At 42.2% G+C, this 16,650-nt stretch overlaps 1 protein-coding gene across 5 annotated transcripts in view; it reads right to left on the bottom strand.

Annotated features, from left to right (window-relative positions):
- Positions 1–16,650, bottom strand: part of LOC306650301 (contactin-4) — a 953,963-nt gene that overhangs the window by 228,582 nt on the left and 708,731 nt on the right. For all 5 annotated transcript variants that reach the window (XM_079122191.1, XM_079122188.1, XM_079122189.1 and 2 more), the window contains one exon: positions 13,970–14,065. In XM_079122191.1, the coding sequence (XP_078978317.1) occupies positions 13,970–14,065 (96 nt within the window). The remainder of the gene's footprint in view (positions 1–13,969; positions 14,066–16,650) is intronic.

The following is a 16,650-nucleotide window of genomic DNA, read 5'->3' on the forward strand; positions in this document are numbered from 1 at the left end:
TGAGTAATTGGGACCTTCATTAATGAATCAGAATTGTTGGCTTTTGTCCAGTAAAGTACCTGGAAACCTTTGCAACCAAAGTAAAGAAGGGAAAGAAGAGAGAGAAAAATAATGTTGGGGGGCTGTGGTCATAGCTCAGGGGTAGAGTGCTTGCCTAGCATGTGTGAGGCACAGGGTTTGATTCTCAGCACCGCATATAAATAAATAAATTAAATAAAGGTCCATCGACAACTCAACGAATATTTTAAAAATAGAAATTTAAAAAAATTAAAAAGAGAAAAATAATTTCTTGACACTTATCTGTAATTAAAAAAAGTTAAGTGATTCTCTAAGGCAACTGAACAAATTATATCGCATTAACCACTATTTATGAAGTGTGTGAGTCTATTTCTAGACTTGCTATAATTTCAACAACAGCTTAAACACCTCTCTGGCTATAACTAGAAGAAGATCGAAGGTAGGCAGCCCACAGCTATCACTGTGAACTCTTTCAGAAGAACAGTAATATCCTTTTTAGTTCATTTAAGATAGTGGGTGCTCACTAGAGAAGGGGTAGAGTCATTCTTTGATCAGGGAATGTATGAGATTTGGCTTTTTCCTACTCTGAAGTAGATAGCGGTTGACCTCTAGGCATTCAGAAGTCCAGTCATGAAATATTCAAGTTTAAAAAGAGTCTGCAGGACAAGTTAAAGGCAAAGACTGAGTCAGGGCCAGCCCAGGATGTGCTTAATGAGGTAAGTGACACCAGGAATAGTCACCTCCTGTTTCAGACTATAGGGGAGAAGCAGGTCACTGTTTAGACAGGCGAGGTCCACATTCCTGCCTTTGTCTTCCTGTGCTGACTCCTTCCTTGAGCTAACTGATCCCGTGATGGAGGGAAAAGGGGCCCCGTGCCTGGTTTTAGGACAGATATCCCAGTGGCCTCTCCCCCTAAGCATGCAATGGTCCACCAGCCCTTGGGTCAGCTGATAAATATGAAGCAGTTGCTGATCAGTACAGCTCAGTTTTTCTTTTCAGTGGGTGAAAGAAGAGACTGAATGAATCCAGAAAAGCATTAATATGGAACATCATATTATTCTACACTGATTCATCTCTAATGTACTATAGCCTCCTCTGATTGACAAGGTGGGAAGAGGGGAGAAAAAAAAAGGAGGAGGGATTGCTGATTACATCCCACTTGAGTCCAGGTACCTCTTTCAAAGGACCAGGGTAGAGTCAAGGAGCAGCAGACAAGATTGAAGAGTATTTAGTGCCCCCCACCCCCTTTTTTAAAGATACTTCATCTGGGTGATTAACCTATCTCTAACTAAACGTTAGCCTTTTCTTACGGATCCAGAGAGAGATCTATTTCAGGGGAATATATAAATTTCCCTTGCTAGAAGTAGGACTGAAGATGTATCTTCCATGGGAATATCACGTCACAGGTGATAATTCCATCCAAGTGAACGATCCCCAACATTCTTGAGGACTGGCACAACAGCAGCGTCTCAGTGCCACCCCAACACACATTTCAAACATCATCTCCTGGGGTTCCATGTCCACATAATAAAGCCCACTTTTTGCCTCCAGGATGAGAGAGCCTCTTCTGAATCACTGACCTCCAAGGAGGCTGAACTTCACTCATGGGCACCTGTGGTTTTAAAATTATTTCCAGGAGGTAAGGCATCTATCTCTCAGGGAACTCCTTTCTCAAGTCACATGAAAGGGACATCAAACCACAGCTATGTCAGTGGTGCCCCATCCACAAAGATGCACGATCCTAATACCATTATTTATCATTTGTTATTTAGGTATTTTTAAAACTGGGCCCCTGCTTGGGCACCTTCTCTGATACACACACTGGCAGCGAATGAGACAGGGAAAGTGAGACACTGGGTGTGCCTTCATGCCCAGAGGTCCCTCTAGCACGATCCCATTACGGCCAGATCGACACTCGGCACAAGGAGTACTATTCCTACAGCACAATATCTCACGTTTCATCAGCCATTTTCAAAATCTCACATTCTGCTTAAAACGTCACGTAAAATAATAAGGCCACATTCCTTATTCAATTAAAAAAAAAAAACCAACTACTCAACATAATTTCAGCAATATTTAAAAAAATCTTGACTCCTCCTATATCCACTTTATTCTTTTTTTTTTTTTTTTTCCGTAAAGAAACAATGAAGTGAAGTCTGGACACTTATTTATAGACACTAAATAGAAAACGCAAATGTAAAAAATTACACAAGGCTTCGCCGGTGACGAGAACATCCCAATAGCACTAAGCTCGATTGTCATTTTGCACAATTCGAGAGCAACTTTCAGATGTTAGGAGAATGGCTAAGTCAGCGTTTTCATAAAGCTACAACGCCAGAGCATGACCGGCTTATTTTAATAGATAAGAAATCCACAGGACTTTCTTAGGAGATGTATTTGAAAAGCATTTGCCTCCTCAGGATGGTGACATGAAGGTAAATCAAGAATCATAGATGATCAGCGACAAAGAGTGTCCTGCTGTCACTTGGATTTTAGCTCAAGCAAATGAAAATAATCACACCAGGTCTAACCAATAAAGCGATGTTTGGAAGTTTTCATCGTGCAAGTTGCTGCCATGCTTATCGTATCTTTTTCTTCTGATACAGGTAAAAGGTTTACAGGACAAAGAGGAAAATATTCAGCTGCCTTAATACAGAGTGAGGACTTGATAGTTATGCTGGAGCCAAGATCCGGGAAGCAGTGGGGCATGAAAGGTCAACGAGCAGAGGGAACATGCTGGAAGTACAGGGTCTGCTGCCTGAGATGGTGGCCAGTTCTTCACATCACTGTGTCTTGAACCAAGGACCCAGCCAGGCTGAAGTCCACAACCCAGGGGCACCTGAGAGGGTGGGTGGACCCAGTAACTAGATATCAATGATACCCAGAATCTAGAAGAGAGCATCTGATCGTCCAAAATTTAGAGTAGGTTGAAAACGAGGTCCGACAGATTCAGGTGAAACAATTTTCTGATATGACTTTGATTTTAAGCCCAAGCAAATAAAAATAACACTCATACATCAATCACATTGCTATATTCAATAAAGACTGTTGAGAAAAAATTTAAGAAAACTAGCTCAAGAAAGCCTCAAAAAACAAAAACAAAAACAAAAACAAAAACTTGGGACTCAATCTAAAGAAAGAGGTGAAGAACCTCTACAATGAAATCGATAGAACACTGAAGAAAGAAGACCTAAGAAAATGGAAAAGTCTCCCATGTTCTTGGAGAGGCAGAATTAATCTTGTAAAAATGGTCATACTACCAAAAGTGCTAGACGGATGTAATAAAATCCCCATCAAAATTCTGAGGACATTCTTCACAGAACTGAAAGAAAAGCTTTTATGAAATTCATCTGGAAAAATAAGAGGCCCAACATAATCAAGGCAATTGTCAGGGAGAAGAGCAAAGCAGGAGGCATCATGATAGCAGATCTTAAACTATACTACGGAGCTATCGTAACAAAAACAGCATGGTACTGGCCCCCAACTAGGCATGAAGACCGATGGAATGATATGCATGATGCAGGGAGAAACCCACATAAATACAGTTATCTGATACCAGACAAAGGCACCAAAAACATATATTGGAGAAAGAATAGCCTTTTAACAAATGGTGCTGGGAAAACTGGACATCCATATGGAGTAGAGTGAAATTTTAACCCCTATCTCTCACCCTGTGTAAAGTTCGACTCAAAGTGGATCAAAGACCTAGGCATTAGACCAGAAGCCTTGCAAATGCTAGAAGAAAATGCAGGCCCAACTCTCCATCATGTTGGCTTAGGAACTGATTTCCTCAACAAGACCCCTAAAGTGCAAGTGGTTAAGTACAATAAATAAAAAAAAATAAATGGGATAGTATCAAACTAAAAAGCTTCTTCACAGCAAAGGAAACAATCAAGAGCATAGAGACAGAGCCTACAGAATGGGAGAAAATCTTTGCCACCTGCACCGCAGATAGGGCATTCATATCCAGGATGTACAGAGAATTCAAAACACGAAATTTAGAACAGAAGAGAAACAAACCAACAAAACAAAACAAATAACAAAAAACCCCACCACAAATATCCCAATCAACAAATGGACAAAAGAACTAAGACACTTCTTAAGTGGAGAATTACAAATGGTCAACTAATACGTGAACAAAGTGTTCAACATCTCTAGCAATTAGAGAAACGCACATCAAAACTATACTGAAAATTTTATTTCAAGTACAGTCAGGATGGCAATTATCAAGAACAGTAGTAATAATAAATGCTGCTGAGGATGTGGGGGAAAAGGTACACTCATACATTGTCTGGTGGGACTCCAAATTAGTGAATCCTCTTTGGAAAGAAGTGTGGAGATTCCTCAAATAGGAATGGAACCACCATATGACCCAATTATCCCACCACTTCTTGGTTTATACCCAAAGGACTTAAAATCAGCATACTACAGTGACACAGTCACATGAATGTTTACAGCAGCTCAATTCACAATAGCTAAGCTAAGGAAACAACCTAGATGCTCTTCAACAGATGAATGCATAAAGAAACCATAGTACATATACACAATGGAATATTATTTAGCCATGAAGAATTTAATTATGGCATTTGCTGGTAACTGAATGGAAATGGAGACTATCATGCTAAGTGAAATAAACCAATCCCCAAAACCCAAAGAACTAATTGTTCTCTCTGGTATATGAAAGCTAGTCCAAAATGGGAGGTGTGCATGTGTGTTTGTGTGTGTGTGGATTTAAAAAAGAAAGAGAAACAGAAAAGAGGAAAAAGGGGGAAGGAATTTCATCAAAATGGAGGAGAGATCAGTAGAGTAGACGAAAGGGATTTGGGGCAGGAAGGAGGGACAGGAAAAGGGATGAACAGTGGGATGCATCTGAGCACACTTTTGTATGGACAGAGACCACGGTGAATGTCAACATCAAGTATATCCATGAGACACTAAGTTAAAAAAAAAAAAAAACTATAAATAAATTATGGAAAGATCAATAAAGTAGAAGGAGGGGAGAAGGAGGAAGAAGACGGGGGGGAGGGGGCTGATGAGAGCAGTTTATATTCCATGCTTCTATGAGTCTGTCAAAATGTATCGTAATGTTATAGCTAATAAAAATTAAGGAAAAAAAAAACCAGGAAAGTTGAATGAAGAGCATCTGGTAACTCTGTATCATCTGTGCAACCTGTTTATACATCGAAAATCGTCCCTGAATTAAAGCATTTTAAAAAACCAAAACAAAACTCGCACCCTAGGGTGACCTTTGTCTTCTAGGTGTGTAGGGATTGCCCTTGGAGCCCAGGTCTGGCTATTTTTTTTTTTTTTTCTTTCGGTGAGTGACAGGGATGCTCTGTAACACATTTCTCCTCTGTGATAATTGCCTCTTAGGTTTTCTGACTCTCCTAGGGTCTTCTTAGATGGCTCACGTTCTCCCTTGGAAGCGATCCACCTCTCAAGTGCTTCTGTGTAGCGTTAAGCGATGCAGTGTCTTATACTTCTCTTTTATTTGATCTGTCTCCACGTTTATTTCCCCAGCATCATATCTTATTTTGTGTGGGAACTTATTGAGCTATGGAATTAATTGGGTGAGTTGAGACCAATATTTTAAAAATCAAAGTATAATGGACTATAATAAAATAGATATATTTATGTATGAATATAATATACATCTATATAATTATATGTGTATATATAATATACATCCATCTATCTATCTATCTATCTATCTATCTATCTATCTATCTATCTATCTATCTATCTATCTATATTAATTGACCTGGGGTCTGGGGCCCAAAGAACCACTGGCATAGAGAACAGTACACATTTCCACTATTCTCTACTATCTACAAAGAAGGAGGCAAATTCTAGGCCACATTACCTCCTGACCCTGCTGTTGATCAACGTGGGCCTCCACATCATCTCTTTATTTACAAAATGCATGTCTTTACTTCCTACAGGATTAATGTGAACACTGAGGAATAATAAAATATATATTAAAGCATTTTAAAACCATAAAGAATGCTACAGATGCTCCATTATAGCATCCCTGGGTCCAATGCCCAGGGATCCAACTTTAATGGGAATGGATTTTGTGTAACAGCATCTATCAAAAAAAAAAAAAAAAAATTCTAGTTGTTTCTGTAAAACCCATAATGATGAACATAATCTTATCAGAATCAGAATCAGATGCCTTTCTTCCTTCCTTTCTTCCTTCCTTCCTTCCTTCCTTCCTTCCTTCCTTCCTTCCTTCCCTCCCTCCCTCCCTCCCTCCCTCCCTCTCTCTCTCTCTCTCTCTCTCTCTCTCTCTCTCTTTCTTTCTTTCTTTCTTTCCTTTTTAACTCTAGAAAGCCACTTTAACTGATACCAATGAAGTAAGAACTGGCTAAACACAAAATACTATTTCTAAATAGGAACACCCAAGAGAATCCAGTTCTTTCTTCCTTGTTGATTTCCCAGGTGAACCACCAAAACACACACCAAGTCAATGTGAAGCCTGGGAAGATCGCATTTTACTTTAAATTCTTTTAAATATAAATTTGATATGAGGAGTATGAGGAATTTCTGTGTGGGTGACCCAGACTGGGCATTCATGTCCTCTGGGAGGGACCTGGGTTGGTCCTGCAGGCAATCAAAGGAAGCAGATCTTAAATCTGGGGCTGCCCAGAGTCAACTAGAGTTGTTATAAAACAACAGATTTGAGAGAAATCACCCCAGATTTATGGAGTTGGAATATCCTCGGGAAAAGTTTGGATACCCATGATTTTAATGGGTTGTCCTAATGATTCTAAAACCACTGACCACCAGCAGCCGAACCCACAGACAGAGCTCAGGGTTCTCACATAGGATCATTGGGAGACCTTATGACAAGCAAGCTCTGATTCTGGAGGCGCTGGGTGGAGTCACAGAGTCTGTCTTTTTAACACCTTCCCAGGTGAGACATGCACTGCTGGTCCAGGGACCCAACTTTTTAAAATTTTTATTCATTTATTTATTTTTAAAGACTGCATTTTGAGTCATTGTACACAAATGGAGTACAACTTTTTCATTTCTATGGTTGCGCAAAATGTAGATTCACACCATTCGTATAATCATACATGTACATAGGTAATGAGGTCTGTCTCAGTCCACCATCTTTCATACACCCTCCCCTTCCTGCCCTATTTTTCTCTACATCATCCAAAGTTCCTCCATTTTTCTCTTGTCCCGCCTACCCCCATTATGTATCCTCTTTCACTTATGAGAGAAAACGTTCAGCCTTTGGTTTTTTGGAATTGGCTTATTTCACTTAGCATGATATTCTCCAACTCCATCCATTTACCAGCAAATGCCATAATTTTATTCTTATTTATGGTTAAGTAATATTCCATTGTGTATATATACACCACAGTTTCTTTTCTTTTCTTTTTTTTCCAGAGACAAACTACCAGGCTTTATTACTTTATAGAATTTTTTTGTTGTTGTTGTTGTTCAATAGATTAAACAACCCGGGGGCACTCTATCACTGGGCAACATCCCTAGTCCTATATATATATATAAATATTATTGTAAACACATGGGATACATGTTGTTTCTCTGTACATGAAGTCAAGGCATACCATTTGTGTAATCATAAATTTACATAGGGTAATGTTCTTTGATTCATTGTTATTCTTTTTCCTTCCCCCCACCCCTCCCACCCCTCTTTTCCCTGTATACAGTCCTTCCTTCCTCCATTCTTACCAACCTCCTTAACCCTAACCCTAAACCTAACCCCTCCCACCCCCTATTATATGTCCTCATCTGCTTATCAGTGAGATCATTCGTCCTTTAGTTTTTTGAGATTGGCTTATCTCACTTAGCATGATATTCTCCAATTTCATCCATTTGCCTGCAAATGCCATAATTTTATCATTCTTTATGGCAGAGTAATATTCCATTGTATATATATGCCACAGTTTCTTTATCCATTCATCAATTGAAGGGCATCTAGGTTGGTTCCACAATCTGGCTATGGTGAATTGAGCAGCAATGAACATTGATGTGGCTATATCTCTGTAGTATGCTGATTTTAAGTCCTTTGGGTATAGGCCGAGGAGTGGGATAGCTGGGTCAAATGGTGTGTACTACAGTATCTTTATCCACTAATCAACTGAAGGGCATCTAGGTTGGTTCCACAATCTAGCTATTGTGAATTGAGCTGCTATGCACATTGATGAGGCTGAATCACTATAGTGTGCTGATTTAAGTCCTTTGGGTATAAAACAGGAGTGGGATAACTGGGTCAAAAAAATATGGAACACTTCATGAATTTGCATATCATCCTTGCACAGGGGTCATGCTAATCTTCTCTGTATTGTTCCAATGTTAGTATATGTGCTGCTGAAGCGAGGACTGGACACAACTTTGGAGTAGCAAAGATCTTGGTGACATACAAATGCAGGTATGGATAAAAACCTCCTTGGATGGACAATTTGTAAGAATTTGTGTCGCTGTGGCCAAAATACCTTACAAGAACAACTTAGAAGAGGAAAAGTTTATTTGGGGCTAATGGATTCGAGGTATCAGTCCACAGATGGCTGACTCCATTGCTCTGAACCCAAGGTGAGGCAGAACATCATGGTGGAAAGGCATGGCAGAAGAAAGCTGCTCAGCTCATAGCAGGGTCAGGATGCAGAGAAGGAGGGGGACAGCTCCCAGTGACCCACCTCCTCCAGTCATACCCCACCTGCCTACAGTTACCATCCAGGTCAGTCAAACTAGGGTGGACTGATTAGTTGCATCTCTCACAGTCTGATCATTTCACCTCTGAATATTTCTGCAGAAACTCAGGAGCTTTTGGAGACACCTTACATCAAAACCATAACACCCACGGTTTTACTGCATTGCCCCAGTGATTCTAAAATTGCCTAACCACCAGCAGCCAGAGGTGGGGTATGTGTAGGAACACAGACATAGCTTAGGGCTTCCCAGACCCTCCATCATTGGGAGATCTTATTACAAGCATGTTCTGATTCTGCAGAGGCTGGGTGGAGTCCGAGATTCTCTTTTTAATCAATTCCAAAGAGACTGATGCTGCTGGTTCCTGGACCCCCCTTTTGGGTAACCAGGATCTTAGTGATATATAAAAGGAAGGTATGGATAAAAATCTCCCTTGATGGACATTTTGTAAGAATTTCACTGATGAAAAATCTGGCACTTTAAATGCATTGGATGGAAGAATCCCATAGTGCTTCAGTTCCAATCCTAATAAAAGCTTTACTAAAGGTCTCAAATCCCTGGTGCTAAATGACCCTGGAATAAAAGTCATGAATCCCTTGTGCTAAAAGACCCTAGAATTGGCAGGAAGCAAACAAAGCATTTTGGAACTCGACGGTCTCCGTTCCTAATGTGAGGGAGTAAGTACCAAAGACAGCCAGAGCAAATTCTAATTTTTCAGTGTTTGCACCAACATTTAATAGTAAACATGTATGTAATGACATCATATCTGAATTCGTCCCCTTAAACCAAGAGCTGACAAAGATATGACCCCCAGTGACTGTTGGAGTGTTGGAAATGGCTGCCTTTCAAGACAGGCTGTTCATTTCCATGTTGTCTTCAGATGGTCTGACACTGCACAGTTCTCCAAACGGGACGTGCTGCATGGCTTGCGATGGATTTCATGTCATTGGCCAGCACCCCACTGATATAATAAAAGGCTGACGCATTTCCTTCCCCGGGCATGCGCTGTTACAATTGAAACCGGGATGCCGTATGCTGGGTCTAAAACGCACAGCATGAGCAGGCGCTCAGGGAGACCCTGCCAACTTTAGGTCATACACAGCCTGCGAGCGCAGCGAGGGCACCGTGGCCGCACAGTCTACTGGGAGGGCTTTTGAGTAACTGAGCGGGGTGAGGATTTCATCAGATGATCTTTGACCCCACTCCCCCACACCGATGGGTGCCTGAGCTGCTCTCTTCCAACCTGAAGGTGCTCCTCCTTGCCTTGCTGAAAGTCTCCTTCCTGTGCTCACCGTGCTCATGTGCTACTCTGAGCACATGGCCACAAATAGCGCCCATAATGAGAGTATTCATTTCCTTATCTTTCACCATCAAGACTGTCAGGGACATCAGCACAGCTCAAGGAACCGGACTTCAGGGCTGCCGACTGCTGCCGGCCGAGACGGGCACGTTTCCGGAGACGTCTTCGGAGATGCTTCATAGATTTCTCCGAAGGCCGGGGTGTCAGGTCGCTCACTGTGCAATGCTGCAGCCGCGCCTGCGCCTTTTACCTTTCCTGTGCTTGGAAACGTACTTCCCAGTCCATCATCAGCGCCGCTGCCGCGTTACAAGAGATGAACCAAGTTGTCGTGGAGCAGAAGAAATTAGCAAAATCTTCTTTTTTTGATCAGACATAAATGGAGTGTCATCTCTCCTTTTTCTGATTGGACACGTTGCAGGATCACATGGGTCATGCAGTCATAATGTACATGAGGTCATGGCGTCTGTTTCATTCCACTCTCCTTCCTACCCCATACCCTTCCCCTCTCTTACTCCCCTCTACCTCGTCTGAAGTAACTCTATTCTTCCATAGCCCTGCCTCCCATGGAGAAATAACATTCACATATTGGAGAAAACATATGACCTCTGTTTTTTTGGGTTTGGCTTATTTCACTTAGCATGATCTTCTCCAGTTCCATCCATTTACCAACAAATGCCAGAATTTCATTCTTCTTTAAGGCTAAGTAGTATTCCATTATATATATATATATATATATATATATATATATATATTTATATATATATATGTATGTATTATATTTCATCATAATCATTGACCTGATTCCCCAAACTGATGGGTACCTGAGATGCTCTCTTCCAAACCTAAAGGTCCTCCTTCTTACTTTGTTGAGTTTCCATATATATATATATATATATATATATATATATATACACACACACACATATATCTCACATTATCTTTTTCCATTCATCTGTCGAAGGGCATCTAGGTTGGTCCCATAGCTTAGCTATTATGCATTGAGCTGCTATGAACATTGATGTGGCTGTATCTCTGTAGTATGCTGATTTTAAGTCCTTTGGGTATAGGCCAAGGAGTGGGACAGCTGGGTCAAATGGTGGGTCCATTCCAAGTTTTCTAAGGAATCTCCACACTGCTATCCAGAGTGGCTGCACCATTTTGCATTCCCACCAGCCATGTATGAGTGTATTGATCAGATTTCATATTTAGAAAAGACATGCGAATCTGAATGAATTTCTCCTGAATCAAAACGTGTGTCCATGGTAAATGTTCTCCTTATATAAAGGACAGGCCTTCAATAATGCAAACATAGTCCATGAAGAAGAGTGTCAAGCCTTATTGAGCTATAATTATGTAATGATTAGGGATCTGAGGATTCTTTTGATGGCTTTGCTTCCTAGATAAGTAGGTTTGAAGATGTTTGCCTCATTTCAAATAATCACCTGAAACAGAGCTGGGATCAGAATACACATCTACACTCCAAATTTAGTGCTTCTGCTGCTAACATAAAGAGAAAATGAAGTCCAAAAGAAAAAAAGAATTCCAACCATGAATGACAGAAATCAGACCCAGAGTCAATGTCTGCCTCCAAAGTCAGAAAACCTAACAATTCCACATTCTTGATCCAAACTCGAGGTGCCTGCCTCTTCCACCCTGCCTTTGAGTACAGAGTGCTTGAAGTGCAAACTTTTCAGAGATTTTGCTAATTGTCATTTTGTGCTAGAAATGTTAGGTGGAGCACTAGATGAGAAGGAAGAGCTTTAGCTTTTGAGTATCAGACCAAAATAAAAGGGCGTCTTCCAAATTCTAAGCTTACCAAGTTTATTCTTTCAATCACATGTAAAGTCAAATAGGAAGTTAAGGCAATAATAGGGATAGCAGATATCAAACTAAATGTCAGCCTCAATCTGCCAGAGTGGGCTGATCACTCCTGTCACCACGCACCTCTGTGGGACCGTAATGAACATCACTCCTTATCACACCTCCGCCCTACTGAACCCTTTATGTGCAGTTAGGTGTGCCCTGAGGTGCATCACCGGTCCTTTTCACAGACACTGCAAGTTGTCTGACGTGCCTCCATGTTCATCTTTATTAATAAAATCATGGTATTTCTTAGAACACGAAGCATCCGCATACAGTACTTGATTTTTCAGTCTTTTTTTGCTCTTGGTGGTGATCAATGAGTGGGATATGGGCAAGGTTCTCAGGCAAAGGAAACTTTTTATAATAATTGAAAAGAAGGAAAACTTTTGCCCTGGGTCCTTGCTTTCTCTTTATTTCTTCCAGTTGGGAAAGCAGACCTTGTGCCTTACCCATACCAAATACTAAAAGCATCAGCGAATGAACCAAGGAAGGGCTTGTGTCTTATAAGACATCCTCAAAATGCTGTGTTAGCCGGGCCTGGTGGCGCACGACTATAATCCCAGCAACTTGGGAGGCTGAGGCAGGAGGATCAGGAGTTCAAAGCTGGCCTCAGCAATTTAGCAAGGCCCTAAGCAACTTAGTGAGATCCTGTCCCTAAATAAAATGTAAAAAGGGGTTGGGGATGTGGCTCAGTGGTTAAACACTCCTGGCTTCAATCCCTAGTACCAAAAATAAACCAACCAATCAATCAAACAGAAAAAAACCTGTACTGGGCTGAGGATTTAGCTCAGTGGCAAAGCACTTGCCAGGTATGTGTGAGGCCCTGGTTTCCATGCACAGCACACACACACACACACACACACACACACACACACGTGCTAGCTTTAGATTGCACGCATGTGACAATCTTGCATATGAGAACAAAGCTCAATGCATTGAAGTCAACGTTCGTTGGGTTTTCAGTCATTTGCAGCCCAGCACATCTCTAACTGATCTCCTGTGCTCACAACCTCCCTGGCTCTTGCCCTTTATCTAGCTGTCCATGTTTATCCATGACAGTATCCCTTACATAAATGGGTAAAGAGACACTGTTGTAGTCAGCTTTTTCATTGCTATGACTGATCAGAACAATTTTAGAGGAGGAAAAGTTAATTTAAGGGCTCATGGTTTCCGAGGTCTCAGTCCATAAACAGCCAGCTCCATTCCTTGGGACTCCAGGTGGGGCTGAACGTCATGGCGGGAGAGTGTGGTGGAGGGAAGTAGCTCACGTCATGATCAGACAGCAGAGAGACTGCACTGGGCAGATACCAAATATATACCCCAAAGCCACGCCCCCAATGGCCACCTCCTCCAGCCACACCCCAGCTGCCTCCAGTTACCGCTCAGTCAGTCCCATCAGGGATTCATCCACCAATTGGGTTAAGACTCTCACAACCCGATCATTTCTCCTCTGAACCTTCCTGCATGGCCTCGCACATGAGCTTCTGGGGGACACCTCACCTCCAAACCTTAACAGGCATTTAATAAATTACCATTCTAATAAACTACCAAATCCAAGGAAGGGTAGCTTGTCAGAAGTGTGGGAGGTTGGGGACTTTCAGTGGCACCTGAAGGGACATTGGAACTGAACCACAGGGCAGCCAGTTAGTGCCCAGAAGGTTGGAGAATCGGTTGTTGGTGTGATAAAGGACATACATTGGCCGTGAGCAGAAACGCTCATAGATCGCTTTCGCTCATCCTCAGCAAAGAGACCAAGGGAAACAGGCCCACCCCACTCCCTCTCTCTCTCCTGCTCTCTCGCTCTCTTTTATTTTTAACCCTATCAGGTTGTAAGGAGAACTGGAAGTTTTAGGCAGGATTCTGATCCTCACCCACCCAGGGGTCTTTCCCCTTGTGCCAGGCGGGCCGCGGCTGGAGCATTTGCATGATCTGATATTTTCCTACCCTGATTCTGGGAGACCTTCCAAAGGACTCTTCCTCCGCATGGAGGGACTCTGGGAATCTCTCTAAATGACACTATCCTCTCGGCCGGTGCCAAGGGGGAGAACATTCAGCAAGAAAAATAGCAGCCGCGAGATGTGCACGGGCGGATGCATTTATATGTACCTCCGGAATGGGCTGGTGGGCCGCACAGCAGTACCATCCCCTGACCCCGGCGGACGGACACCGTGCTCCTGGTCCTGGTCTTGAAGTTCTCAAGATCTGTTGGGAGAAATAAAGGAGAAAGCGTTTAAGCTTTAAAGAGCTAAGACATTGGGGGAGAGGGTCGCTCTTTCAAAAGAAGAGGGCTGAGCGCAAGACCAGCCTGAGAGCACCTGGGGCAAGGCCACCCTTGTGGCTTCCTTGTCCTGATAGTGTCCCTTCCTCCTGGGTTTCTATAGCAAGATCATCCACTAAAGTGGCCGCTAGCCACCAAGCCCACTGAGATTTGAAATAGCTCATGCTAAATAAAATTTACATTTCCGCGTCTGAGACAGCCTGGTCACATTTGAAGTCCTCTCAACAGCCATCCATGGTTGGTGGCTACCACAGAGAGAGAACATTTCTATCCTTCCAGAAAATTCGACCGGGCCAGCAGGTCTAGGTGAAGAAATTGAGGTCTGAAGGTGTTGTGACCTCTCTGTCATTAGGTGTCATTATCAGAAGCGCGAGCTCATGCTTTCTGACAGTTCTGTTCATGTCACCAGCCCTTCTGTTAGACACAATTACGCTTCCCTCCATGAATTCAGATATGCCTAGGATATGACCTGCACCGTCTCTGTCATCACACACGTAAATATAAACACAATGAACAAATAGGTACACACATAGAGTTCTAAAAAAGTTCTTGTGTACTTTTTAAATATTGGGAAGGTACACTTAGGGTTCCTTTTGAGGAAGTTCTACTTCCTCAATGAGGCCAAGTCTGTTTACAGAGAGAGAAGACATTCATGAGCCCAAAGATCACAGCTGAAGGCAATTAATAAGCATTTACACATGAAGATTGATTATGACACAAAATATATCTCATATAAATAAGCACTTGCACATGAACATCGACTGTCACTCAGAATATATCTAACACACACACAATCGTTCAAAAGATGTGTTTTCTGTTACCCTCCCCAGTGGAAGGACTTTATAAGCCAGGTCACTTTATTAGTGTCTAAAACAATTGAAGGTCCTCATTTCAGAGGTGAGGATCCTTTTGACTCAAGTGTGTCGTGCAGGGCTGGAGACCTTGTGGCCGTCCCCACTAGAGCGAGAGGACACTGACTGCTTCCTTCCTGCTCGGCACCTGGGTCAACATTTTAAGACGATTGCCACCCGTGATCCTAACAATGGTCTAGGAGTTAGCTTCCATTCATATCCCCATTTCACAGACTAGAAAAGAGGGACACCATAAAATTGCTAAAGGCGACATTAGTGAGGGACAGCGAGTTATAGTTGGGACCTGGACTGTCCCCCAATGGCTCATGGGTGGAAGGCTTGGTCTCCAGCGGGTGGCATTCTTGGAGGTGGAGGAGACCTGAGAAACAGCGTGTCTCCATGGAGGAAGTCGATCAATGGGGCTTTGCTCTGCCAAGCCCTCTCCGCCATGTTGCTCTGCCTCACCACAGGCCCAGCAACAATGGCGCCAAGTGAACACCGACTACAACCAGGGAAGTTGCGAGCCAAATAAACCTTTCCTGGTCCGAGTGGATTTTCACAGGTAATTTGTCACAGTGACGGAAAGCTGACTAACAATCTAGAGAAACCCAGATGATCTCCCTGCGGTTACATCCAGCTTTGGTTTCAGGGAGGAACTCGAGATACTAAAATTAATAAACACATCATTAAACACATCTAATTTTGTTTATGCTTCTATATAACATAATTATTATGTAATAAAATTAAATAATTACTATAATTTGTAATAATCTCTTCACATTGCTTCTGCCAGGATCATGAAAATTGGGAGCTGATACATTGTTGTTTTCAGCATTCATAGGTTGACAGAAGTTCCATTAAGTTCCACAGCTCAGGATGCAAACACTGAGCGCACACAGCTTTGGTCCTGTAGTCACTAAAGAGTTCAGTGTATAGAACTGCCACCTGCCACCTAACCCCGGGACCCAAAGTCCACTAGAGTCAAGATGTGAGAAGGGTGTGTGAAGGAGTCAGACTCACTTAGCACAAAGCCAGATGGCGCTATAATCTGAATTACACTTATGACATAATGCACTTGCTTTAATCCAATAGGCACCAGGTAAGGGTGGAACACATTTTTGTTCTCTTTAAGGAAATGGTCTTCAAAGTGACTTAAACCAGAGATTTAAAAAAATTTTTGGGGGGTTTCCTATCTTAAACCATCATCCCTGAAAGAGATACTAAATCAATTTGAATAGTTACTTCTGCAGACAGGTTCTCAGAGTAACTCATCTATGTTTTTATTTTTTTAAAGATATCCCACACAATCTCCAGAGTTGCATGAACAATTAAAAACCAATAGATAACAGAGATCCAGCCTCATCTAGGCAAAAGCAACCATAGTTTCTATCTAGAGTGATAGTATTAAGAAATGGGAAAGAAACTGCAGTGATTTTCTCTTTGGTACCAGGGATTGGATTCAGGGGCACTCGATCACTGAGCCACATCCCCAGCCATATTTTGTATTTTATTTAGAGACAGGGTCTCCCTGAGTTGCTTAGCACCTCGCTCTTGCCGAGGCTGGCTTTGAACTGGCAATCCTCCTGCCTCAGCCTCCCAAGCTGCTGAGATTACAGGTGTGTGCCATTGCATTTGGCTGCAATGACTTTTAACTGTCC

The sequence above is a fragment of the Sciurus vulgaris genome (genome assembly GCF_902686455.1).
Source record: "Sciurus vulgaris genome assembly, chromosome: 19".
Lineage (NCBI taxonomy): Eukaryota > Metazoa > Chordata > Mammalia > Rodentia > Sciuridae > Sciurus > Sciurus vulgaris.